Genomic DNA, 25,482 nt, shown 5'->3' with positions numbered 1-25,482 from the left:
GGAAGATGACTTTCTGCAGTTTCACATGGATGGTTCTTTCACAGCAGTACATTGAGGAGCCAACTAAAGGGCATATTATTTTAGATTTAGTGTTATGAATTGAAAAGGGCTAATTAATAATCTTGTTGGAAGAGAACATTAGGGATGAGTGACCACAATGATAGAATTTTACATTATGTTTAAAAGTGAGGTATTTAATTAGGAAGTAGTGCTAAATTTTAATAAAGGGAAATTATGAAAGCATCATGCACAAGTTAGTTAAGATGGATTTAGAAATACATTAAAATGCATCTCTGTACATAGTTCTTCAAGGATTCTCCATTGCTTATAACAATAACACACAACAATACAATCCTTCAAGAAGTAAAACCTCAAAGATCAGTCAACCATGGAGACCATTCCAACAATGCATATCTCATTTTCCTGACTGGAACCCATTTCTTCCATACTAGTCTTTGAACCACCATTCATTTTGCTCATCTGATTTGCCCTAAACCAATTTGAACATGGCTGAAATAATAAGACAAGGATCACAACGTCTGAAGTACTGCTTCTTAATTTGGCACCTAGCACATACTAGGTAGAATCTCCTTTGTGCTGTCTATGTCAATGGTACCTACATGACCACTTTATTCCTTCTCTCCCACTACAACTTCGTCTCTAGCCCTGAAAAAGAAATCCCAAACCTTGACAAGGAGGCGATAGATCCACCTGGACTGTCAGTTTTCATTGCAAAGAGTGGTGTCAATTCCTCTATCCTCACCACGACTACCACTACCATGCCCTTTTGCTCCCCTCTACTAGAGTGGCTTCCTGTATCATTTTGCTATGGTTGCCAGTTCAAGTACCTTGCAGTCCCTAATCTAACTCAAACAAGCTGGAAAGAACCTGAAACCTATTGGACAATTGCAAAGGCGGAGTCTCTTGCACTCCTGATTCTGGGTTCCTTTAACTGATCCACTTGTAGCCACACCTCTTAGCAAATAATTTGATCAGAGTCTGATGTGACTATCTTCAAGTACATGGAAACCAGGTAGTTCAGAAAACAGTTCAAACTCAAAAAGCTGCTCAAACTTTAAACACTTACCATAAATGCCCTGAATAAAACTGGCATTCAGGACCTCCCACATGCTGCATCTGTGACACATAACCTGCCCTGCCACTCAATGTGTTCTAATTAGCTACGTAATTATTTTATTCAATTAGATTTACTTTTTGTTTTCTTCACATATTACAGATGATGCTACCTAGCTTTAGGTGCTCTTTTTGCCCGCCTCTCTAGATGTTGCTGACTGTCTCTGGGTGTTCCTTTAACCTGCACTTTTCAGTAATGCACATTGTCTTCATGTGTTCCTTTTCCCTGCATTTCTAGATGATGCTAACTGCCACTGGTTTCTCCTTTTGCCACATAGTGGTACTACTTTCAGAATTCTTCTTTTGAGGAGCCTGACCACTCCTCCTTGCTGGATGCCATTGCCTCTGTGGTCTACCTGGTAGGGCTGTGCTTCCTGGCTGGCTGAGAGTCTCCAGCCTTTATCCCTCTGCCTGACATACATAGTGCCAGTTGTGACTGGGCTTGCTGGCTTTCTTTCCCATCTTTCCCTTTGGTGGTGGTTGGGGTAATAGGGTTGCTGTGGTAGATCATGGCTTGCAGCTAGCAGAGATATGCGAAGAAGTTGAGGATGGAGGGTAGGGTTTGGTTGCTATTCTGAAATGTTTAGCTGGCTATGAGCCACACAGTCTGCTGTGGGGCCCTGCTGCGTCATGGAGGGAGAGGTCTTCCACTGAGCTGCAGTCACGGTTGGCACCCCACAGGATGGCTCCGTCATATTCGGGTGGGTCCTAGGAATAGTGTTAGAATCTCAGAGACTGCTGTTGGATGGCAGCTGCAGTGGACAATCTGGACCCTGGTTGGAGACAGCTCCTTTATAAAAATCTTGGATAGAGGTGTCAGATGGAAAAGGTAACAAATTGAAAATCTGGGAGCAGTTTCACATCTGAGGGGGAAAAGTTTCAAAAAAAATGGCATCAACTGGGTAAGACAAGGTACTGCAGTAGATAACATTAAAACAAATCTTGCAATGCTCACTGGGATCTCCAACCTAATAACTTAATGTTAAAGATAAACAATGATAAAAAGGGGTGACATTAAGCATGCACTTCCTAAAATCAAATTAGGTAAATGTAGTGAACAGAAGTGATTCCAGAACAGGATCCAATGGAATGTGACTAACCATTTCCAACAACTTTAAAATGCTCTTGATCTGTAGCAAATGGTCTTCCCTCCTCTAACTGACCTTTAATCCATTTATTACTCCCCCAGTTCCATTTATATTTTTATTTACTAAATGACAAATTGAGAGATAGCTTAGCACAATTTTGTGAAAGATTGTTCCTTCATCCATTGCAGTTCTGCCATCCATCGTATTTGTCATCTCAAAAAGACAACCCTCTTGACTGACATATTGACTATTTGTGATTATTTTCTTTTTAATAGGAATTTCATACTTTAATTTTTGGTTAAAAAATATTTCCTGCAATGGATCGTAAATTTAGTGGCCTCTAAAGTACTCCTGATGAAGGGCTTATGCCCGAAACATTGATTCTCCTGCTCCTTGGATGTCGCCCAAGTGGCTATGCTTTTCCAGCGCCACACTCTTCAACTCTAATTACTCAGGTTAATGCTGTTCCCTTTTTTTTGTGAATGGTTATTACATTGGCCAATTTCTAGTTGATCTTGTGTCTCAAGAAATTGATGTGTACTTTTCAGAGTACTTTCCACACATCACTAGGATCCTTGGCCCAAAGAAGAATGTTAAGCTGAAGATTTGAACTTGGGGTTCATTCAGGAATCCAATATCTAGATAGCTTTTTTGCTGGAAATTGTTGCAACTCAAAAGGAAAAAAAAACTACTGCAGAACTAATATTAAGACCGCAGGCAATCAGCTTAATGGAAAGTGAAATATGTGTGAAATTAACAATTGAATATCAGAAACAAAACTAGAACTTTTTGGATAGAGTCAGCAGGCTGGGCAGCACCTGTGGAGAGAAAAGAGTGTTAAACTCTGAGTCTAGTGACCTTTCTTCAGAGCTTTGGGTTTTTTTTTGTTAAGTGAATATTCATCTTTTCTACATAACTTGCTGACGAGACTTGAGATTTAATAGACCAAGACTTCCTCTAAACCTCTGTGCTAAAATGTGGCTGGGATTAAGTAGCAGGAAAAAGAATCAAAACTATAAACCAATTCTCATCTTTACAATGAAATTAGAATTCCCATGCTACTCAAATTGTGAACAGATAGCTTTTTGTACATAGTTCCAGGAGGAAACTTCCTCATGTTTACCCTAACGCAGTGAAATGTATGCCTATCCCAACAGTCTCCCTGAACTTTAACACAAGCACCTTGCATGTAGGAAATTAAAGTGATTATAAAATTACCTGATATGGCAAGTTTGCTACGCATGCATCAAAAAATGGCAAGTCTGTCTTCAGCACATCTCCAACCATCATTTGAAGTTTATTTGCTGTAGGTCTGAAGAAAACGCATAGAAAAAAACAAAGACTCAAGTTTTCCAACAGCAGAAAAGTAATCATAACAGAATTTCAGACCATTTGGCTTAAACTGGAGTAAGTCTCCAACCTACAGTTAAATGTTACTTACGTTCCCTGAACTCTCTTCTGTAATTCAGCAACGAGTCTGATATCAAGTTCACAAGCAATTACCTGTCGACAATATAGAAAGCAATCCTATATTACTGTTTTTGGTACTCTGAAAACTACAAAATATCACCCCTGCACACCTAGAGAAGTTTAATAAGCATGCAAGATTGATGTGCGCAGGAGAACAGGAGAAGCAGACCAGGAATGTAGGCAATTTGGCCCTTCAAATTGTCACAGGAGATGGGCATCGACTACCATTTGTTGCTCATTCTTAATTGCCATTTTAGGTGACTGGCCTGCCACGATCATTTCAGAAAGCAGTTAAGAGTCAACAATATTGTTGTGGGGCTGAAGTCACACGTAGGTCAGACTTAGCAAGGATGGCATATTTCCTCACCTAAAAGGACATCAGTGAACACGTGGAGTCTTTACAACTATCTTGGTAATGTACATAAAATTTCACTATTTGCCACAGTAGGATTCAAATCTATGTACCATAGGATTACCAGTTCATTGGTAAGATCATTATGCCACCACCTCCTTATTAGATTTCAGTGATCTAGCCTCTGCAACTGAGGTATAGAATTCCAGATGTTCATTGCCCATTGGTGGAAAAGAAATTCTCCCACCCTCGGCTTTAAATGAGCAGTTCCTTATTCTATAAGGATATCCTCGCGTTTGAGACTCATCCATTAGTGGAAAAAAATCTTCTCAACACCTACCCTGAGAAGCCCTCTCAGAATCTCAGCAGCACAAAGACTGAAGTTCAATTATCTCTTGGTAGTATAGAATTTGGATCGGGCTGACAAAAGAGACCAAAAGCTTTTCATCTTTCACTCATCAGGACAAATGAAAGAATGGCAAATATCAAGCAATCACAACAATTTACACTGTAGGAGAAAAAGATGCCTGTTGTCTGGCAAGCTGACTCTCTAAAACTAACAAAAAAATGCAACTGAAAAGTAGCCAAGTTTAAAAAAAGAACTTCCTTTAGACATCAACATTTAGTGTTCACACCTCTAACAGAGAATATTGCAGCAAGCAGTGTAATATGCAAATTGTAGCTTTTCAGCACAATAGTCCAATTGACTCAAGAGAAGTAGGCCAGAGGAATTGATACTCTTTCAATTTAGGGCCATTAAGTATAAATAACACATGCAAAGATACTAACTGCTTAACCTCATGAAATCAGTTAAGAGGCAGATTGTAATGCCAAATTGTGGGGGCTATCATGATGTGTGCAGTGGTAGTCTCCCTACCCCTGAACTAAGAAACCTGGGTTCGAGTCCCACCTGCTCCAGAAGTGTGTAACAACGTCTCTGAATAGGTTCATTAGAAAGATGCTAAATAAAAACAATTTTTTAAAAAACCTAATTGTAAAAGGTCCATGTGATATTGCCCCTACAGGTCATTCTGCTATAATGCGCATTTCGTCACCCCGAATTGGCTATGACGTGACTGATGAATTGTGGACATTGGTTGGATAACGCAAACTTTCTACTGAACAGGTACAGCAATTTTCTATTAGCGATCTTCTACAGTGCCATTTCCTATAGCAGCTTTGTACACACAAGGTTGCAGAGGAACACAACTGTCACATTATAGCGGAACAGCCTGTACTGTGAGCCAGGAGGCCCAGGTTCAAGTCCTACCAGCTAACATCCTAACATTTCTGAACACATTAGTTCAAAATGAATTGTAAGGCTCTAGTTGTGCTGTATTAGTTTCCCTTCCACTGGATCAGAAGGTCTGGATTGAGTCCCATCAATGTATCACAACATATCTGAACAATCAGAGAAATGAGAAATGCCTAATTGTTAGAAGAATTTTAAAAATGGCCTTCTTGATGTTTGAGGTTTCTGAGTCGGCCCAATAATTCTCAACGATAAAAACTTTGACTCATCTTAAATATTGTTTCATTAAACTTTGGTTTTAAAATATCTACAAAAATGTGATTATTTGTTAATTTGCTTACAAGATCACTTGTTTGTGATTTAAAGTGGCAAGTACCTTTTTAGCCTTTTCCAGAAGTTTCACAGTCATGTTTCCAGTACCAGGTCCAACTTCCAATATGACATCTGTTGGTCTAATGGCAGCCTTGAGGTAAAAATTAGAAATATTCCTTACTTCTGTGTTTAAGTATAAAACTGATATATATTTTGTGCAACTTGACTTTGTGCTTTCATATTCAATTTTAAAATATCAGACTGTCCATATATTCTAGAGAATTTCAGCTTCCCAGGACTGACCAAATGAATACTTTAACTGACAACTTTAGAAGGAAAATATTACCACAAAAATACTCAAATGTCAGGAGATTGGAAAGTCTGGACGCTGTTAAATTTGCCAGTCTCAGAGGTTATAAGAATAGAGTGTATAAGAAGTAAAAAAAATACTTTATTGCATAAGAGTGTACTTCTGACATTCATGGAACATTTGCTGTATCTTCATAAATTTATAGCTGATCCAGGAATGTTTAGCACTAGTAATATGGTATTCAAAATGAAAAACTGCCCCATTTCAAATTAGAAGAAAAATACAGCAATACATTGCATTATAAATACACCTATGCATTAGTGAGGTTTGAGACAATTTGTAGCTCTAGTTGAGGTTCTAGATGTAGGTTTGCTCGCTGAGCTGGAAGGTTAGTTTTCAGACATTTCATCACCCGTGGGCCATACCACCAGTGCTTCATCTGGAGGCTCAATGATGATGTTACCTAGTACGGTGACAAAACGTTTGAAAACAAGCCTTCCAGCTCAGTGAGCAAACCTACATCCACACCTATGTTTATTACTAATAAGATAGATAAGGTATTGAAATATCCTTGTCACAGTTGAATTGGATTTTCATATTCAAAATTTGAATACACCCAATTTATAGAGTCATAGAGGTGTGCAGCATGGAAACAGACCCTTCGGTCCAACCTGTCCATGCCATTTGTAGCATCCTTTCCCTTTTTAAATAGTTAAGGACCATCTAATATAGCTAGAGGTAGTTCAAAATTATAGAAATTATAGCTAAATTATGAATGATAGCGCTGGTTGACAACAACATAATGCATTCTACTGTACCTTTTCAATGATGCTATTCACAATCAAAGGATTCTTCAGAACGTGCTGACCAATTCCAGTGTTGAACATTATACCTAGACCAAAACAAAACAGTGCTAAAACAGAACTTAAAATACAGAAAATTTAAAATACTTTTAAGATCATGTTTCTAGCACATGGGAGTGTAAGGTAATGCTACAGATTGGCAACAATGTCTGTTGTGAAGTACTTTCAACTTGATCCTTCTCATTGATTTGCTCTCTCCCAACTAAAATCTGATTATATCAAATCTTTTGGAAAAAATCATTGAGGCAATGTTACTTTAGTTTGCCTCCTAGACATAATTCACAAGGTACTGGCAATGTAACTGTTAGTCTTTTGGGTACTGAGAAAACCAGGTTGGTGATAGCACAGGAGGGACCCATTTGTCACCAACCACAGAGCAATTCAGCCAGCTCACTCTCTGCTCTTTCCCCAATATAAAATTTCTAATCAACCTCTTTGGAGATGTTATTGCACACCGCTGGAGTAGGTAGGACTGGAAGCTAGGCATTCTGGCCTATAGGGAGGGATACTGCCAATGTGCCACAAAGGCACCTCCAGTCTTTCCTCAAGATTTTTTTTGAATCAGCCCATTCAAAGAAGTCATTTTACACCAGTGGAGCAGGTGGGACTTGAATCTGGGCATCCTAGCTCACAAGTAGAGACTACCACTGTACCACAAGAGCTCCTCAGGTTTTTCTCCCCAAAATCCTGCAGGTCAGCAAACGTTTGTTGATTGGCACCTATGGAATCAGGAGTGTAATCGGTTGATCAAATAACAGTTCCATATAACCACTATAAAAACACACTGAGTAGTAGAAATAAAATTCAGGGGGTATACACATCACTATTATATACTTTATTTACAACATAAATCACTTGAATAATACTTATTAGCAGACAACCTTCTTAATTGCACTCTCAACTGACTATTCAGACATTGCGACAATACATTAAGCTTCTAGTATTTCAGGTTTTTTTTGCTGGTTTATTGAGTGCCGATTAAAACAAAATTTGCTGTACAAAGTTTAGGTGTACATAATTCCCTTTTAAAAGTCACAATGGAATCTGCTTCTACTACACTTAAGTGATAAATTCCAGATCCTAAACATTTTAAGCATAAAATGTTGTTTTCTCGTGTTGCTTTTGCTTTTTTTTTTAAACACATCACTAACCTCAAATCTGGTTTTTGATCATTCCACCAAAGGGAAGATTCTCTTCATCTGTTCTCTCTACATTCCTCACAATTTTGGATATTTGAGTGTTACGTCTTCAATCTTTCGAAGGAAAACAACTCCAGTTTCTCCAAACTATTCTCATTATTGAAGACCCTCAAACTTGGAACCTTAAATATTTTCTGCACTCTTTGTAAAACCTTCAGATCCTTCATAAAGTGCAGTGCCCACACATGGATACGATAACCCGTTTAAATCATCAAGATTAGTAATGAAGTTCTTGTTTTTTAAATTCCGTGTGTCAGATTAACAAAAGTCCAGCATTCTTTATACTTTTATATTGCCTTTCATTTTAAAAAACGTCCTCAGTACAATTATTTCTGGGTCATTAACTTATCAAGAGTGTTGACAGTGGTGCTGATTTCAGATTGAGCATTTACAGTATTTTGCTTTTGTTATAGGCCTGGTACTGCCACCTGGAAAATCTCATTGCATTCAATCCACCATTCCAAGAAACAACTCTATGTTGCCATTTAGTTCCATGGGCCTCAACTTTGTTGGCAAACCTACATTATTAAAATGCTTCTTTAAAAACAGGTGACACTGTTTAAGTCTCAACATGACAAAGTAAGAGATAAAACCAGCGTTATTCTCAGTTTTCTTGTACATCAAATGCAAACATTTTCTGAATCAAGTTAGATATACATTTTCCCAGACTTTCTACAAATCACATGTCGAGGATATTGGGACCTTTTGCTCAACTCCTCCTGCCCCCACAGCTCTCAGAGATACTTGTGCTTCTCTAATTTTGGCTTCTTCTGAATTTTCAATTATAACTGTTTCAGCAATGGTGGCAATGTCTTCTGTTTCCTAGGCTCAAGGTTTGGACCCCACTTTCTTACTTTACAATACTCAAAGAAAGAAAGCCAATCTGCATGCCTATATAAGGGATAAAGATGCTATTGAAATCATAACAAAATAGGAAATAATCACAGAACTGGATGGTTAAAATTGATAAAGAGAAGATATTAAAAGAAAACAGCTGTACTTAAAAAGTTGATAAGTTGCCTGGCTCGGACCACTCACCTGGGGGTACTCAGAAATGCAAGAGGGGAAAATCGAAGAGGTTTAAATATTGGGCTACTGACAACAGTACTCATGATTTTTAAATGTCCCTTCCACTCTTGTTCAAAGAAGGACACAAGCATCAAGCCAGTAACTACAGATTAGTCAGTTTAACTCTGATGGTGATGGGAGCAGTTTTCAGAAACGCTAACTCAGAACAAAATTAAGTGACTTGGCAAACATGATTCAAGGAGAGCCACCAAGGGTCTGTTGTGGGGAAAACTGTGTTCAGATAACTAATTTTTTAAAATAAAAAGATAACGCAAAGATAGAAAAATAATATGTTTATTGCAATGTATATGGTCTCGTCAGCAAAATGGAAGCTTATGGAATAAACTAAGCAGAGGTAGCATGGAAACATAGTTAGATGAATAACAGGAAAGAGTGTAGTGAAAGAGTCATTTTTTGTTCTGGAGGAAAGTATACTGAGGTGTTTCCTTGCTGTACATTAATGAACTACATTTGGTTGTTCAGCACACAATTAAAAAAGTTGCAGGCAACACAAAACTTGAAAAACTACAAGAAGAGTCATAGACATCAAGATTTTTGGCTGGATTTTCAATAACAAAGCGGGTAATATGAATCACGAAATGCCCAGCCAGCAAATCAAAAATGGGATTGGTCAGAAACAAGGGTACAACTTGAACGTCCAGCAGCTGCTCATTTTTAAGATTCCCAGGCCTGATCCACAAAAAAGCAGTGACACATGAAATTCATTGTAGAGAAGTGCTTTATTTTGATATGAAGGAGATGGGGCAACAGTTGAAAATAAAGGGTCAAACTTTAAATAGATTGCAGGGATACAGGGACCTGGGTGCACATCTCCATACACCATTGAAGGTAGCGTGACAGATGACAAGATAGCCAACGTACCAAATACTTGGAGAATGTACTGCAAGAAATGCTGCAAGTACCAGCCACATAAGGTTACCCAAAATAAGGAAAGGAAAGGAATCCTTGTATGCACAGGGTAAGAGGCATTATGACGGGAAGCAGAGTGATTCAGGTGACAGACAAAGATTATATTTTGAAAAAAGGCAAAGACCATAAAGAAGAGTTTGCCGAGACTGGAATGTGTGGAGCATAACTGTCAACTGAAAATGTTGGCCATCAAGAAATGCAAGCTGGCAGGAGACAAGAGGAAGGGACCTTCCAGCACCACTAATCCAGTTCCAAGGTGTAGTCTGTGTGTTCTTTGAAATATAAATTTGCAATAAAACCAAAAAGTTTAAAAGAAAAACATTGATATTGGACTTTATAACTAAGGTCAGAGGAAAAGAATATCAAAAAAAATCAAATCTTTACAAAACGTTAGTTTTTGCTCAGCATGTAACTCTGAACTCCACTGTTTAGGAATAGTATACTGTAAAGACAGAGGGGAGTGCAGAAAAATTCATAGGACTAGCTCCAGGTTCCAGTATGTGGATAAAATTGAGAAATTCCTAATGTTTGACCAGAAAGGTTGAGATATTTAATAAAGATACTCAAAGTCAATAGACAATAGACAATGGGTGCAGGAGTAGGCCATTCTGCCCTGCAAGCCAGTACCACCATTCATTATGATCATGGCCAATCATCCTCAATCAGTATCCTGTTCCTGCCTTATCCCCATAACCCTTGATTGCACTATCCTTAAAGAGCTCTATCCAACTCTTTCTTGAAAATATCCAGAGACTTGGCCTTCACAGCCTTCTGAGGCAGAGCATTCCATACACCCACCACTCTCTGGGTGAAGAAGTTTTTTCTCAACCCTGCTCTAAAGTGGCCTACCCCTTATTTTTAAACTGTGTCCTCTGGTTCGGGACTTACCGGTCAGCGGAAATATGCTTCCTGCCTCCAGAGTGTCCAATCCTTTAATAATCTTATACGTCTCAATCAGATCCCCTCTCAGCCTTCTAAACTCAAGTGTATACAAGCCCAGTTGCTCCAATCTTTCAGCGTAAGATAATCCCACCATTCCAGGAATTGATCTTGTGAACCTACGCTGCACTCCCTCAATTGCCAGAATGTCTTTCTCAAACTTGGAGACCAAAACTGCACACAATATTCCAGGTGCGGTCTCACCAGGGCCCTGTACAGCTGCAGAAGGACCTCTTTGCTTCTATACTCAATTCCTCTTGTTATGAAGGCCAGCAGGCTATTAGCTTTCTTCACTGCCTGCTGTACTTGCATGCTTACCTTCATTGACTGATGTACAAGATCACCTAGATCTTGTTGTACTGCCCCTTTACCCAACTTGACTCCATTTAGGTAGTAATCTGCCTTCCTGTTCTTGCCACCAAAATAGATAACCACACATTTATCCACATTAAACTGCATCTGCCATGCATCCGTCCACTCACCTAGCCTGTCCAGATCACCCTATATTCTCCTAACATCCTCCTCACATTTCACCCTGCCACCCAGCTTTGTGTCATCAGTAAATTTGCTAATATTACTTTTAGTACCTTCATCTATATCATTAATGTACATTGTAAAAAGCTGCAGTCCCAGCACTGATCCCTGCGGTAGCCCACTAGCCTGCCATTCCTAAAGGGAGCCGTTTATCACTACTCCTTGTTTCCTGTCAGCCAGCCAATTTTCAATCCATGTCAGTATTTTGTCCCCAATACCATGTGCCCTAATTTTGCTCACTAACCTCCTATGTGGGGCTTTATCAAAGGCTTTCTGAAAGTCCAGGTATACTGAGAGGGTCTCAAGGGAAAGTGTTACTCCTGGCAGGCAAATAGATCGATAACGAGAGCAGATTTAAGGTAGTCAGCAAAAGCAATAATAGAAACATAAGGAAATTACTTTTTAAAAATACAGCGGGTAATTAGAATCTGGAATTTCATTTCCTGAGAGTGTAGCGGAAACGTTAAGAAAAAAAATCTGAACAGTTATCTGGAAAGGAAGAAAAAAAGATAATCTCTATGTAAACCAGAGTGAGTCGAGTTACCCTCCGTCCGTGCTGTAATAATTCTGTGATGTTAACACTTCCCCACTGTGTTTGAGCCGCTTGATCCAGCCCATCAGCAGAATCTAACATTAACACTGAGTGAGAGAGAACCAGACCTCACCTTGACTGTGCCCTGGGGTCTCTCGGCATCGCCCATGTTTCCTCCCGAGTTTAACTTTGGGCATTCTCCGCTCAGATGAGACGCTCTCCAACTTTAAACCTAACGGCCGCTCTCAGCACGTGCCCCTTCAACCCGTCCACAACGCAACCGCGCCAGGGCCTGGGAGCTTCACAGCTCAGAACTGTCCGGTCTCAATTAGTCAAACACCAATGGTAGAGTATCCTACCATCAGTCATCGCTAACTGCAATTACTGTGAGAAAATCTGCTACGCACAACTTGGGAATGAATTTGCAGGCAGCTCCCAAACTTCGCTGCCACAACGATTTGGTCGCATAGTTTGACGACTGTTGAATAAAGAGGAAGGACAAGAGCAGACCCATCTGTCGAGACTGCTCGCTCTACCACCATCTGTAGGAGAGACAGAGACATAGTCTCAAAAGCTTCTGAAGCAAATTCTTTCACATATTTTCTTATCAACTTGTTCAGAGGTGTGATTACATCTCTGGAGCAGATGGGACTTGAACCCGGGCTTTCTAGTTAAGACGTAGAGACGTTATCGCTGCATCACAAAAGATCTCCTAAAATATTGATCATATTGGTCATAGCTGATTCTGATGCACGTGTGATGTACACTTTGCTAATATTCTTGGCCTTCCGCACTTTAATTCTGCAGTCTGAAACAAAAAAAGAAGTGCTGGAGAAACTCGGAAAGTCTGACAGCATCTATAGAGAGAAAGCAGAGTTAACATTTTAATCCAATGTCCATTCTTCACAACTAATATCATCTGTGGAGCATCCTCCTTCAGTGACTTGTTTAATTGTCCATGATGACTGGGTGTGGCAGCACTGCAGAGGTTAGACCAGATTGGTTAGCTGTAGCATTACTTGGCTATGTCTATAACTTTGGTTCTGGATTAGTGGTACTCCTCGGATGCTGCCTGAACTGCTGTGTTCTTCCAGCACCACTAATTCAGAATCTGATATCGAGCATCTGCATTCATTGTTTTTACCTATGTCTATAACTTGCTGCTTTTGCTCATTGACACAAATAGTCCTAAATTGTACCTTCACCAGACTGAGGCATCACTTTTGGGTATGCCTGGTGCTGCTCCGAGCATGCCCTCTTGCACTGTCCATTGAACCAGGTTTTATCTCCTGACTTTATAGTCATGGTAAGGTATATGTCAGGACACAAGGTTGCAGATTATGTTTGAGTACAGTTGTACTGCTGCTGATGACCCAAAGTCCCTCATGGATGCCCAGTCTTGAGTTGCTAGATATTTCAAAGTCTATTCTATTCAGATGACAGTACAACACAACACAATGGAGGGTACACTCATTATGAAGATGGGACTTCATCCTCACAAGGATACTGTCATAGTCTGATGCATCTGCAGCAGCCAGTTTAGTCAAGATGAGGTCAACTATATTTTTCCATCTTATTGGTTTGCTCACCTCCTACCACAGTCTAGCAGCCTTAGCACTTAACCAACTCTGTCAGTAATAGTGTTGCCAAGCCAAACTTGGTGATGGACATTGAAGTTCCCATAGCAGAGTACATTCTGCACCCTTGCTACCCTCAGTATTTTCTCTAGGTTGATGATAACATGAAGGGGACAATATGTGATAATCAGTAGGAAATTTGCATGCCCTTGTTTGCTGATGCCTTGAAATTTCTTTGGGCTCAGAGTCAATGTTGAGGACTTCTAGGGCAACTTCCTCACAACTGAATGTCACTGTCCTGCCCACTGTACTGGGTTTGTCCTGCTGGTGGGACAGGAGAAGGTGGTGATAATATTGTCTGGGAGATTGCCTATGCAAGGTTTGTTCACAGGATTTGGAATCATATTGCCCATTCCTAATTGCCTAGAGGGCAGTTAAGAGTCAACTATATTGCCGAGGATCTGGAGCCAAGTTAAGGATGGCAGTTTCCTTTCCAAAAGGATATGGTGAACAAGATAGGTTTTTTCCGACAATCAACAATGGTTTCATTAAACTCTTAATTCCAAATTTTTATTGAATTTAAATTTAAACCTGGGTTCCCAGAACATTACCTTGGTCTCTGGATTATGTCCAGCGATAATACCAATAGGTTTCGTTGATGGCATGACCATGTCTCTCTTCCACTTTTGGCACTATCCTTTTGTAAGAGCAGCTAGGGGCTAAATTAAAAGGAACCTCATAGAAATGAATTTCTGGATCATTACATGAGCCACAAGCAAATAGGTATAGGCTACATAAAGTTTAAAAAATGGCTCAAAAATTGGTATTGGAGAGATAGATTTTGATTCTGTAAGCACTGGCACCAACACTGGGGAAAGTGGAAGCTGTCAGGTTGTGATGCCTATCATTTGAACTATGTTGGGTTCACTGATCTAACAAGTCATAGCTAATGTGGAAAAGAGAACTTTAAACTAGATTGTGAGAATGATGGATCAAGTTTGGGAAGATTCTATCAATTAAATAGAGAAGGTAAGGCAAAAGCAATGTGGAAAATTGTAATGACAAAGCGTTTGGTATGTTTTCTTTTATTGGTCAGAGTATTGAGTACAGGAGTTGGGAGGTCATGTTGCGGCTGTACAGGACATTGGTTAGGCCACTGTTGGAATATTGCGTGCAATTCTGGTCTCCCTCCTATTGGAAAGATGTTGTGCAATATGAAAGGGTTCAGAAAAGATTTACAAGGATGTTGCCAGGGTTGGAGGATTTGAGTTATAGGAAGAGGCTGAACAGGCTGGGGCTGTTTTCCCTGGAGCTAAGGAGGCTGAGGGTGACCTTATAGAGGTTTACAAAATTATGAAGGGCATGGATAGGATAAATAGACAAAGTCTTTTCCCTGAGGTCAGGGAGTCCAGAACTAGAGGGCGTAAGTTTAGGGTGAGAGGGGAAAGATATAAAAGAGACGTAAGGGGCAATTTTTTCACACAGAGGGAGGTGCGTGTATGGAATCAGCTGCCAGAAGAAGTGCTGGAGGCTAGTACAATTGCAACATTTGAAAGGCATTTGGATGGGTATATGAATAGGAAGGATTTGGAGGGATATGGGCCAGTTGCTGGCAGGTGGGACTAGGTTGGGTTGGGATATCTGGTTGGCATGGACGAATTGGACCAAAGGGTCTGTTTCCATGCTGTACATCTCTATGATTGTATGACACATAGGGACAGAATTTATTCATTTAAGAGTACAATAGGAAATAGAGCTACATATTATAAAAGTAGTAAACAAAAAACACATGAAAGCTCTGTATTTGAATGTGCATGGCAATTGCAATAAAACAGATGAATTGACAATACAAATAGTATGATCTGATAACCATTATGGAGACATGACTACAAGATGTAGCCATGTGGACCATGACTTTTGGCCGATTTCCCGCCTCTAGAAGGATGACCTGTGGCCATTCTGTAACATCATTAGCCCTGATCCCAGAGAAGCAACATACCATGTTGAATCATGTTTAATGCTACAGAAATGTATGTCTGATCCTTTGACTATGGAGTCTCGTATCACTATTCTTCTTCTTTCTCCATCATGCAACATGCAACACCCCCAATCGACCATCCCCTGGTAGAGCTAGGTGCTCACGATGGCATGAATTTGGCTTTGGCTATACTTCCCAATGTAATAATTGACCTCACTAGCTTCAAAATAGAATTGTGATTAGCAAGCAGGAAAGACTCAGAGGATCCCTGAACACCTACCTTGTTGTCTGAGACTGTGTGTTGGTCACCCATTCATTCTGCTTGTAAGTTTCTAACCTGCAGTGTAACCTACTCCCTCCACATGGCTATCTGCATGGATGTCTGCCTTGAGGATATATAACTGAGACTCCATTCAGTGCTCAAATTCTGAAACCTGGAGTTCAAACTTGTGCAGCCGGTGACACTTCCTGCAGATGTGTTTGGCGGGGACATACGTATCTCCACAACTTTGCACATTCTGCAGGACATACACTCATCTTCGCTCAGCTGACCTGGCATTCAATAACTCTAAAACAATTTGTTACTCTTAAAATAAGTATAAAATTACTATAAAAATTTATAAAGTTAACACAAGTGGATGAAATTCGAGTTATTAATTTTTCTTCATTTTAGTTTATTATTTTACTTGACTTTCCTTTTGGTAGTATTCCTTACTTAAATCCCAGCAGCTACTTCTTCATTACAAATATTGCCTTTTTTTTTCCTACTTCAACTCCCTAATTAGTAGCTTCTCACTAAAGATCAAAATACACTCTTAAAGCCATTGTATTGTCACAATTCAGAAATAAAACAAGATTATTTGAGAATGATGAACCATCCTTAGTTAACTTAAAAAGTTAAAATGGCCTGGTAATTAAGAGTTGTTTTCAGTTCAGAATGCCTGTTTTTAATGCAGGTTGTTAGATCCACCTACATATGAAGTTTCATGCGCCGGAGCAAATCGTATACAAATTGATGAATATTAACTTCTTTAACATTTGCTAAAATACAAATCTGTCTGTAACTGATGAGTTGACATTCTTCCAGGTGAGCCCACTGCACAGGAGAAGCAAATTCAACAGTTACAACATCAAACCTAGTAGAAGCAAATTTTAACTTGTCATGCAGAAATTGGAAATTTGTGCAGTTGATCCATTGGTTTCTACTGATCCCAATTGAGTTTGTGTAACTTTTACAGGTATTGCAACCCTATACATGTAAAGCATTGGTGAACTGTGTTTCCTGTCTAAATATTTAAAGTCATCGTACATCAATGATTGTAACTGTTCTTTTATATCATTCAACTCAAATTGTCATGTTAATCTGGTATGACATGCTGACTTGACTTCAGAATGTACAACAAAAAAGAGTAGGACTTCTACAATTAATGGGGCTATGGGTAGTGTTGTATAACAGAGGGACCCAGGGGTGTGGGTACATAATTCTTCGAAGTTTGTATCACATACAGACAGGATGGTTAAAAAGGTGTTTGGCACACTTGCCTTCGTTGCTCAGTAACTTTGAGTATAGGAATTGGGAAGTCATGTTGAAGTTGTACAGGTCATTGGCGAGGCCTCTTCTGGAGTACTGTGTCCAGTTCTAGTCACCCAGTTTTAGGAAGGGTATTATTAAGCTGGAGAGGTTTCAGAAGAGATTTACCAGGATGTTGCCAGGTATGGAAGGTTTAAGTTATAAAGAAAGGCTGGCTAGGCTGGGATTTTTTTCACTGGAGCGTAGGAGATTGAGAGGCAACCTTACAGAAATTTATAAAATAATGAGGAGTATAGACACGGTTAATGGTAGTTGTATTTTCCCCAGAATGGGGAATTTCAAGGCTAGGAGGTACATTTTTAAGGTGAGAGGAGAGAGATTTAAAAAAGACATGAGAGACAAATTTTTACCCAGAGGGTGATTTGCATGTGGAATGATCTTCCTGAGGAAGTGGTGAATGTGGGTACAATTGCAGTGTTTAAAACACATTTGGAAAAGCACACAAATAGGAAAGGTTTGGCGGAATATGGACCAAAGAGCAGACGGGGAGACTAGTTTAGTTTTGGATTATGTTCATATTGGATTGAAGGGTCTGTTTCCGTGCTGAGTCTATGACTGTATAGAGCAATTTTCAATTGGTATTTATGATGAATGCAACTGATTGTTGAGCTGTTCAGTCAAGATTGTGATCCGTTTTACCGATGTGCTCACAATCGTTGTGATTTTGCGAAAGTGCCAATGGTACTCCACCAAACACAGGTATTGGTCACAGACATAGCCTTTTTATGTCCAATTAGTTGTAGGAAAGCAGAACCACTGTGCGAGTGAATATGTGGGGCCTCCAATGATGGCAGCACGGGGCGAGGAAGTTGTGTGCAAAAAGTCATGGGAACTGTCAGGAATCCCTATTGGCAAGGCCCAAAGCATTATGTTCTGTTCTTGCTACAACTCCATTCACTAGCCGCTCCCTTAGAGGATAAACCAGTTTGTAACATTGGCATTATTTGACCCTGAGTTGAGGTCCTGATCACAACAGCATCTATACTATCCTGTACTAACTTCTTATTCCGCCCATTTACTGGTGAAATTTCCACGGTTTCCTAAAAATAAGAATGGAAAAAACCCATCAAAAATGGTCTTTCAAATATAGATGTACTGCAAGAACAAAATCAAAATATTAAAATGTCACGACTGAGTAAATTTATGGAAAATATATACACACTACAGTAGTAGATATTTTTCAAAAGGGATAGAAATGTTCACCTTCCCATTCCAACTATTGCCATAAGTGCGTGTTTTTAAAGCTAGGTGGTGCTATTCCGGGAGTCCGACATTCACCAACGCAGTTGTGATGTAATTGTGCGCCATGCCGAGTTGTGCGCATGTGTACTGCTGCTTGATGGCGCGGTCCTGGTTGAGGCGTGGAAACGCTGATCTTAAAGTGGAGTGACGAGCGGTGAGCGAGATCAGGTAGAGTTTCACATGGTCTACTTGACCTGTTGGCTAACGTACACATCGAACCGGTTTTCCATCTCGGTGAAGATTTGGTAAAACTGATTGGGGTGCTGTGTGTTCAGGTGTGAATACCTGCCGCAGATTTAAGCTGAAACGGTAAAGAACAGGCGTGGGACCGAAAAGCTGCCGCAGTGGGCGGCTTGCGGCCAGTGTTGGTGTTAACGTGATTGACTTTTATCCGATTCCAATCAGCTGCTGTTGTCCTATTTCTAAATACATGTAGACTTTCCCTGAAGAATGCATCTTACTTTATCAGCATTATAAAAATAAGTACCCTGAAATGTATTGCAGGAAGTAGACTGCGTATTTTGCGTCTAGAAATGTGTTAGCGGGGTACGAAGCAAATACTTGGAATATAAAGGAAACTCAGGCGAGAGTGTAATACTCATAATTATAACACGCCAGAATTTTATCCCTGTCGCTCCCAGTGCCTCGAAAAAAATCTTGACATCCTTGAGGCATTGAAATACATACAAACATGCTTTGCAAAATACAATCGATAGTTTGAAACTTTATTAAAATATTTCAACACTGTATCCAGGCCTTAATTTTTTTTACATTAATTTATGCTTGTTCATGTCCCTTTCTATGCTTAACTCTATATTGGGAAATTTGGGTATGACTGCAGGTAAAATCGCCATAGTCTTAACAGAAAATAAGGCTGCTCTGATATTAGATAGAAACAACTAGAGTGGTTTAATGTGAGGTTACCATGCCTCAGAGGAGGGGGAGCAATGAGGTTGAGGAGGAATGCATTTTACCTTATCAACATTATGAAAATAAATACCCTGAAACATATTGCAGGAAGTGTATTTTGCATCTAAATAACAATTATTTAGAATATGAAGGAAACTCAGGCAATAGAGTAATACTCATAATTATAATATGCCAGGATTTTCTTCCTCCTTTATTACTCCCTGTGCCTCAAAAAAAGTCTTGATTCATAATAAAGGCATCCTTGAGGCATTTATATGCAGCCAGTGTGGGGATTAAATCCTTGTTAGCATTACTCTGCAAATTCGCTATCCAGCTAACTAGCCCTTATTCCCCCATGTCTAGATGCTGACAAAATACTATAATTTGCGTGGCACCCCATAACATTAATGCTTTCATACAGTATCTATATGTTGCACTTGAGTTTTGTTGTATGTTTGAGAATTATGGAAATTGATAGGATTAAAAAGAGATGTATGTTCTATTTTCACTTGTTTGTGTTGGCTGTTTGTAAATTCAAAACATTTCTTCCCATCACCCAAATGAGGGTGCTAAGGGAGCAGTGATATTTTCCTCAATTTGGGCAGCATGGTGGCTCAGTGGTTAGCAATGCAGCTTTACAGCACCAAGTTCCAGAGTTTAATTCCAACCTTGGGCAATTTTCTGTGTAGAGTTTGCACATTCTCCTGTGTCTGCATGGGTTTCCTCCGGATGTTCCAGTTTCCCCTCTCAATCACAAAGATGTGCAGGTTAAGTGAATTGGTTATGCTAAGTTGCCCAAAGTGTTCAGGGATATGTAGGTTAGCTGCATTAATCAGGTGTAAATGTAGAGTAAAGGGTAGGGGAATTGATCTGGGTGGGTTGCTCTTGAGAGAGTTGTTGTGGACCTGGCCTATTTCCATACTGTAGGGATTCTGTGATTCTCATCCATTGGAAAACAGTTCTTTTTAACAAATCTTCACATTTTATGCTTATGTTGAACTGCTTTCTTCACACACTTTGAAAGAAAGATCTGTGTTGACATAATGACTTTTGTGACAACTGAGTGTTTCAAAGCAGTTTGTAACTGATTCATTACTTGACAGGTAAGAAATGAAGCCACAGGATCCTTTAATTATTAAGAGTCAACCACATTATTGTGGGTCTGGGTTCAGATGTAGGCCAGACTAGGTAAGAATGGCAGTTTCCATCCCTTAAAACAGATTTGTGAAGCCACCTGATGAAGGAGTGGCGCTCTGAAAGCTAGTGCTTCCAATTAAACCTGTTGGACTGTAACCTGGTGTTGTGTGACTTTTAACTTTGTACACCCCAGTCCAACACCGGCATCTCCAAATCCTTAGTGAAGCCAGTAGTTTTTTTGATTACCGTCACCAGTTTCAAAGTCATCATTAAACTCTTAATTCAGATATTTATTGAATTCACATTCCATCATCAGGCATGCCATGGTGAGATTCAAACCCATGTCCCTAGTCTAGTAACATTACCATTACACCGTTGGCTCCCTCTTACATAGAAACTTAGAATCCCCCACAATGTAGAAACAGGCCATTTGGCCCAACAAGCCATAACCAACCCTCCGAAGAGTAACCCACCTATTGTGCGTCATTTACCCTGACTAATGCACCTAACCAACACATCGCTGTATGGTATGGGCAATTTAGCATGGCCAATTCACCTACCCTGCGCATCTTTGAATTGTGGGAGGAAACCGGAGCACTGGGAGAAAACCCATGTAGACACGGGGAGAATGCGCAAACTCCACACAGACAGTTGTCCAAGGCTAGTATTGAATCCGGCTATTTGATACTGTGAGGCAGTAGTGCTAGCCATGGAGTCACCTCTGTAAGTTTGGGGATTGAACCCATGACTTTGGCGTTATTAGCGCCATGCTGTAACCATCTGAGCTAACCGAAGAGTTATAAATTACCAGATAACCAATTTAAATGTTCGTTTAGGGACCAGGACCCTGAAAATAACTTTCCTGCTCTTCAGAATTGTGCCATGCAATGTTTTATGTACATTAGAGAACACAGATAGGGTGTTTGTTGAACATCACATTCAAATCGTGGAACTTTGTCAGTGCAGTTCTTCTTCAGTACTGTGCTAGAATGTTAGCCTGGATGTGCTTAGAACTCTGGGATTTGAACCCAAAATTTTCTGAGTATGCTTTTTACTAAGGTACGGCTGGCTTTGTTTCAAATTAATAATCACCCCCATCCAAAACATAATCATTGAGCATAGAGTTTCTCTATTCAACATATCAAATTCCCCCATAATTTTAAAAGCATCTTAAATTTCTTCATAGTTTTTGCTTCTTTAGCTGTCACAGTAGCTTTTTATTTGTTCATGGCATGAAAACATCACTGGGTTCTGGATGAGAGTGATGCTGGAAAAGCACAGCAGTTCAGGCAGCATCTGAGGAGCAAGAAAATCAAAGTTTTGGGCAAAAGCCAAAGGGCTTTTGCCCAAAACTTTGATTTTCCTGCTCCTTGGATGCTGCCTAAACTGCTGTGCTTTTCCAGCACCACTCATCCAGAATCTGGTTTCCAGCATCTGCAGTCATTGTTTTTGTCTCGATGAAAACACTGGAAAGGCCTACGTTTATTGCCAATCCTAAATTGCCCTTAAGGTGTTGGCGGGTTGCCTTCTGAGTTAGTTCAGCAGTGCCTGTGTTGTTGTGCTGACAGTGGTATTAAAAAGAAAGTTCCAGGTTTGTGGCTCAGTGATAGTGAAGGAATGACAATATAGTTCTAAATCAAGAGAAAAGAGACAGTCTGTTAATCAGTACCCGCATACTGAGAGTCTTGTGAGTGGTTGTTTTCCATTGTGCTCTCGTCCTTTGGGAGGTGATGTTGAAGAAACAAAGGCAGGTTCCTATACTACTACTTATGGTACACACTATTTGTACAATGTGACAGTGCTGGAGGTAGTAAATGCAATACTGATCAAGTAGATCGTTTTATCATGGATGGTGTCAAATATCTGGAGTGTTTTTGTTGTTACTCCAAGAAATTGGAGAGTATTCTATTGTACATCAGACTGATGCATTGAAGAAATTAGATAGGCTTTGGGGAGTCAGAACATTAGCTGCTTGCTGAATTCCCAACCTCTGACCTGCTCTTGTGGCTGGTTCGGTTAAGTTTCTGGTCAATGATAATACCAGGGTGCTGATGGTGGGATTTTCACTAATGGTAATACTGTGAATGTGAAGCTGAAGTGATTTGGTTGTCTCTTGGAGATGATCATTGGCTGTGTATCAACCCATGTTGAATGTTGTCAATATCTACTTGTATGTTGGCCTGGACTGCTTTGGTATTTGAGGCTTTATGAAAAGGACTGATTGAAACAATCATTCGTAAATACCCCTAATTCTGATCCTCCACTGGAGGGGAAGCCATTAATAAAATAATAGGAGCTATCTCTGGTGAGTTTACTAAGCTGATGAACTCTCACAGTGATGTCATGGGACTGAGATGATCGGCCTACAACTACTCTCCTTTGTGCTAGTTGTGACTCTGGTGGAGAATTTTTTTTCTTGATTCCAATTGATCTCTGTTTGCTAGGTCGTTTACCACATTCAATCTAATGCTGCACTGTTAATGTGGACAGTGATGCTCGCTTTCCACGTGGGATTTTGCTCAACTAAGTATCTTAAATTGGATCTTGGCACACTCTGAATTATCTAGAGCTAACGTTATCCAATCATGGAAACCTATCTGACATTAATCTCTGTATCTTGAGTTCTGCAAGTACATATTAGTGTTCTTAGGAAGGGAGATCTGCCATTCTTACACGGTCTGGCCCACAAAGACTCCAGACTTTCCACAAAGTGGTTTATACTTAACTGTTCTCTGGGTATACTGGGATGGACAGTAAGTGGGCTAGTTAGCAATGCCCACATCCCATGAATGAATAAAAAAAGCTGGTTGGGTATGGTTCATATATTAGATTAGATTAGATTACACACAGTGTGAAAACAGGCCCTTCGGCCCAACAAGTCCACATCGACCCGCCGAAGCGCAACCCACCCAGACATTTACCCCTTCACCTAACACTACGGGCAATTTAGCATGGTTAATTCACCTAACCTGCACATCTTTGGATTGTGGGAGGAAACCAGAGCACCCGGAGGAAACTCACGCAGACACAGGGAGAATGTGCAAACTCCATACAGTCAGTCACCTGAGGTGGGAACTGAACCCGGGTCTCTGGCGCTGTGAGGCCACAGTGCTAACCACTGTGCTACCGTGCTGTGAACTGCTAAAGGATGCCCTGTGAGGTAATGCCTACATTGGTATGCAAGATACGCCAATAAATGACCTGATCAACGACTGGGTCTAAGGCTACCACATTTGATCCTGAGAAATGCCCAGTCTATCTTAATACCAAGGAAGGTTGAGATATGTTGAAAATTTCAGCAAGTGGTGAATCAAGCAAAGGTACTAGCTTAGGAGGTGAGGAAGGCAAATCTGTGTTGGCCTTCATAGTGAGAAGATTCAAGTAGAGGAGCATGGACATCTTTCTGTCATTGTACAGGGCTTTGTTGAGAACCTATATGGAGTATTGTGTACAGTTTGGTCTCCTTATTTGAGGAAGAATGTTCTAGCTATGAAGGGAGTGCAACAAAGGTTTACCATGAGAATATCTATAGGGTGTAAGCAGGCAGGGAAAGAATTAAGTTCTGAGTTTTATGAAACAAGAGGTTCAGCTGAGCGTGACTCAGATCAGATAAGAACTTAGTTAACAATGGGCTGCTGGAGGCAAGGGTGATGAGTTAACAAGATGGAAAAGCATTCATTATGTCGAGCCACTTAACAATATTGGAAGCATTCAGTATGCAAGGTCAGCTAACAAGGGGGAAAGTATCCATTGTATGAATCCAGTTAACAAGGTTAAGAACATTCATTGTGTAATAGCACATGGCTTAATCTTTACTGTTGATACTTGTTGATTATAATGGTCACCCAATTAATATGTTTGTTGCCTTATCTGGATGCTCCTGCCTATAAAATGTCTACATAGTTCATTGAGAAACTGCCGTTCCAGAGAAGATAGGGATGATAATAACCAGACAGAATCCTCAACTAGCAGGACTGCAGTCTGAAGAGAAATTGAAAGACTTAGGACTATATTCACTGGAGTTTAGAAGAATGAAGGGGAATCTCCTAGAATCCTATGAAATTATAACTCTACAGAGTAAATGTAGGAAAGACTGGGGAGTTCAGATCCAGGGTTTACAGTTTATGGATACGGGGATAAGCCATTTAGGACTGAAATGGGAAATCTTTTCACCAGAGTATTATGAGTCTGAGGAACTCTCTGCCACTGGTTTAGGTTAAAAAATAAATGTTTTTAAGGAGGAGTTAGATATGTAGATTTAGATTTTATTTTCATGTGCACTCATGTACGGAAATACAGTGGAAAGTGTCTAATGTTGTCACACAAAGTGCAGTCTTGGGTACCAAGGTACCTAGATACAAAAACCCTGTGTATAAAATACTTTGTTTGAGATGGGAATAGCCACAGGATACTTCTGCATGACATGATTTCCTCTTCTACCTTTCCTGGAGGTAACCCATTTACCTGACTGTATCTTCGGTTTATCTTCCTTCCTGCAAGTGCCATCTATTACACTCCCTCGCTCCTGTAAATTCCTCCTTGCCTCTAACTACTGCTCCAACCGATCTATGCAATGCAATAGCATTGGCAACCAAACACACTTCCTGCAGACATAATCATCAGTAACGTGGAAACTGTTCCTAATCTCCCACATCTGTCAGGAAGAATTTATCACTCTACTAAAGACCATCTTTGCATCTTAATAATCTATAGGCCCAGAAAATAGCATAGTCTTACTGCTTGAAAAAGAAACACTACTCCAGGCCGACTTAATACCTATGTTTTGTATTTTTAAACTTTAATCAAGAGACAAATCTCAAGCAAACATAATTAAAAAGGAACCCACTGTACTCACTATTATAGATTAACGAAAAAAAAAGTGAGGTTACACTTTAAAAATCCACTTCGCTGCTCCCCTGCCGTGAGCTCTCCCACACAGGTTTCTCCAAGGTCAGGTGTGAATCTTGCTGTTGATTAATTTTTTCTTAGATGAACTCAGATGTCCAGGGATCAGCAGGTTGTGCAGATTCACTGCTGGGTTAGTGCAGGTTTATTTCACTACCCA

General features: G+C 40.0%; 1 protein-coding gene and 1 pseudogene across 1 annotated transcript in view; one reads left to right on the top strand and one right to left on the bottom strand.

Annotated features, from left to right (window-relative positions):
* Positions 1 to 12,477, bottom strand: part of dimt1l (DIM1 dimethyladenosine transferase 1-like (S. cerevisiae)) — a 32,545-nt gene extending 20,068 nt beyond the window's left edge. Inside the window, exons 1-5 of the mRNA XM_072571028.1 lie at positions 12,117 to 12,477; positions 6,737 to 6,810; positions 5,673 to 5,759; positions 3,664 to 3,725; positions 3,441 to 3,534 (exon numbers count right to left, since the gene is read on the bottom strand). Coding sequence (XP_072427129.1) covers positions 3,441 to 3,534; positions 3,664 to 3,725; positions 5,673 to 5,759; positions 6,737 to 6,810; positions 12,117 to 12,180 — 381 coding nt within the window. The 5' untranslated portion in view covers positions 12,181 to 12,477. The remainder of the gene's footprint in view (positions 1 to 3,440; positions 3,535 to 3,663; positions 3,726 to 5,672; positions 5,760 to 6,736; positions 6,811 to 12,116) is intronic.
* LOC140482830 (large ribosomal subunit protein eL42-like) lies at positions 9,648 to 10,256 on the top strand (annotated as a pseudogene).
* Positions 12,478 to 25,482: the final 13,005 nt, after the last annotated feature.

Source organism: Chiloscyllium punctatum, chromosome 1, assembly GCF_047496795.1.
Source record: "Chiloscyllium punctatum isolate Juve2018m chromosome 1, sChiPun1.3, whole genome shotgun sequence".
Taxonomy (NCBI): Eukaryota; Metazoa; Chordata; class Chondrichthyes; order Orectolobiformes; family Hemiscylliidae; genus Chiloscyllium; species Chiloscyllium punctatum.
The sequence above is the reverse complement of the archived record's forward strand: the minus strand, read 5'-3'. Positions and strand labels throughout refer to the sequence as shown.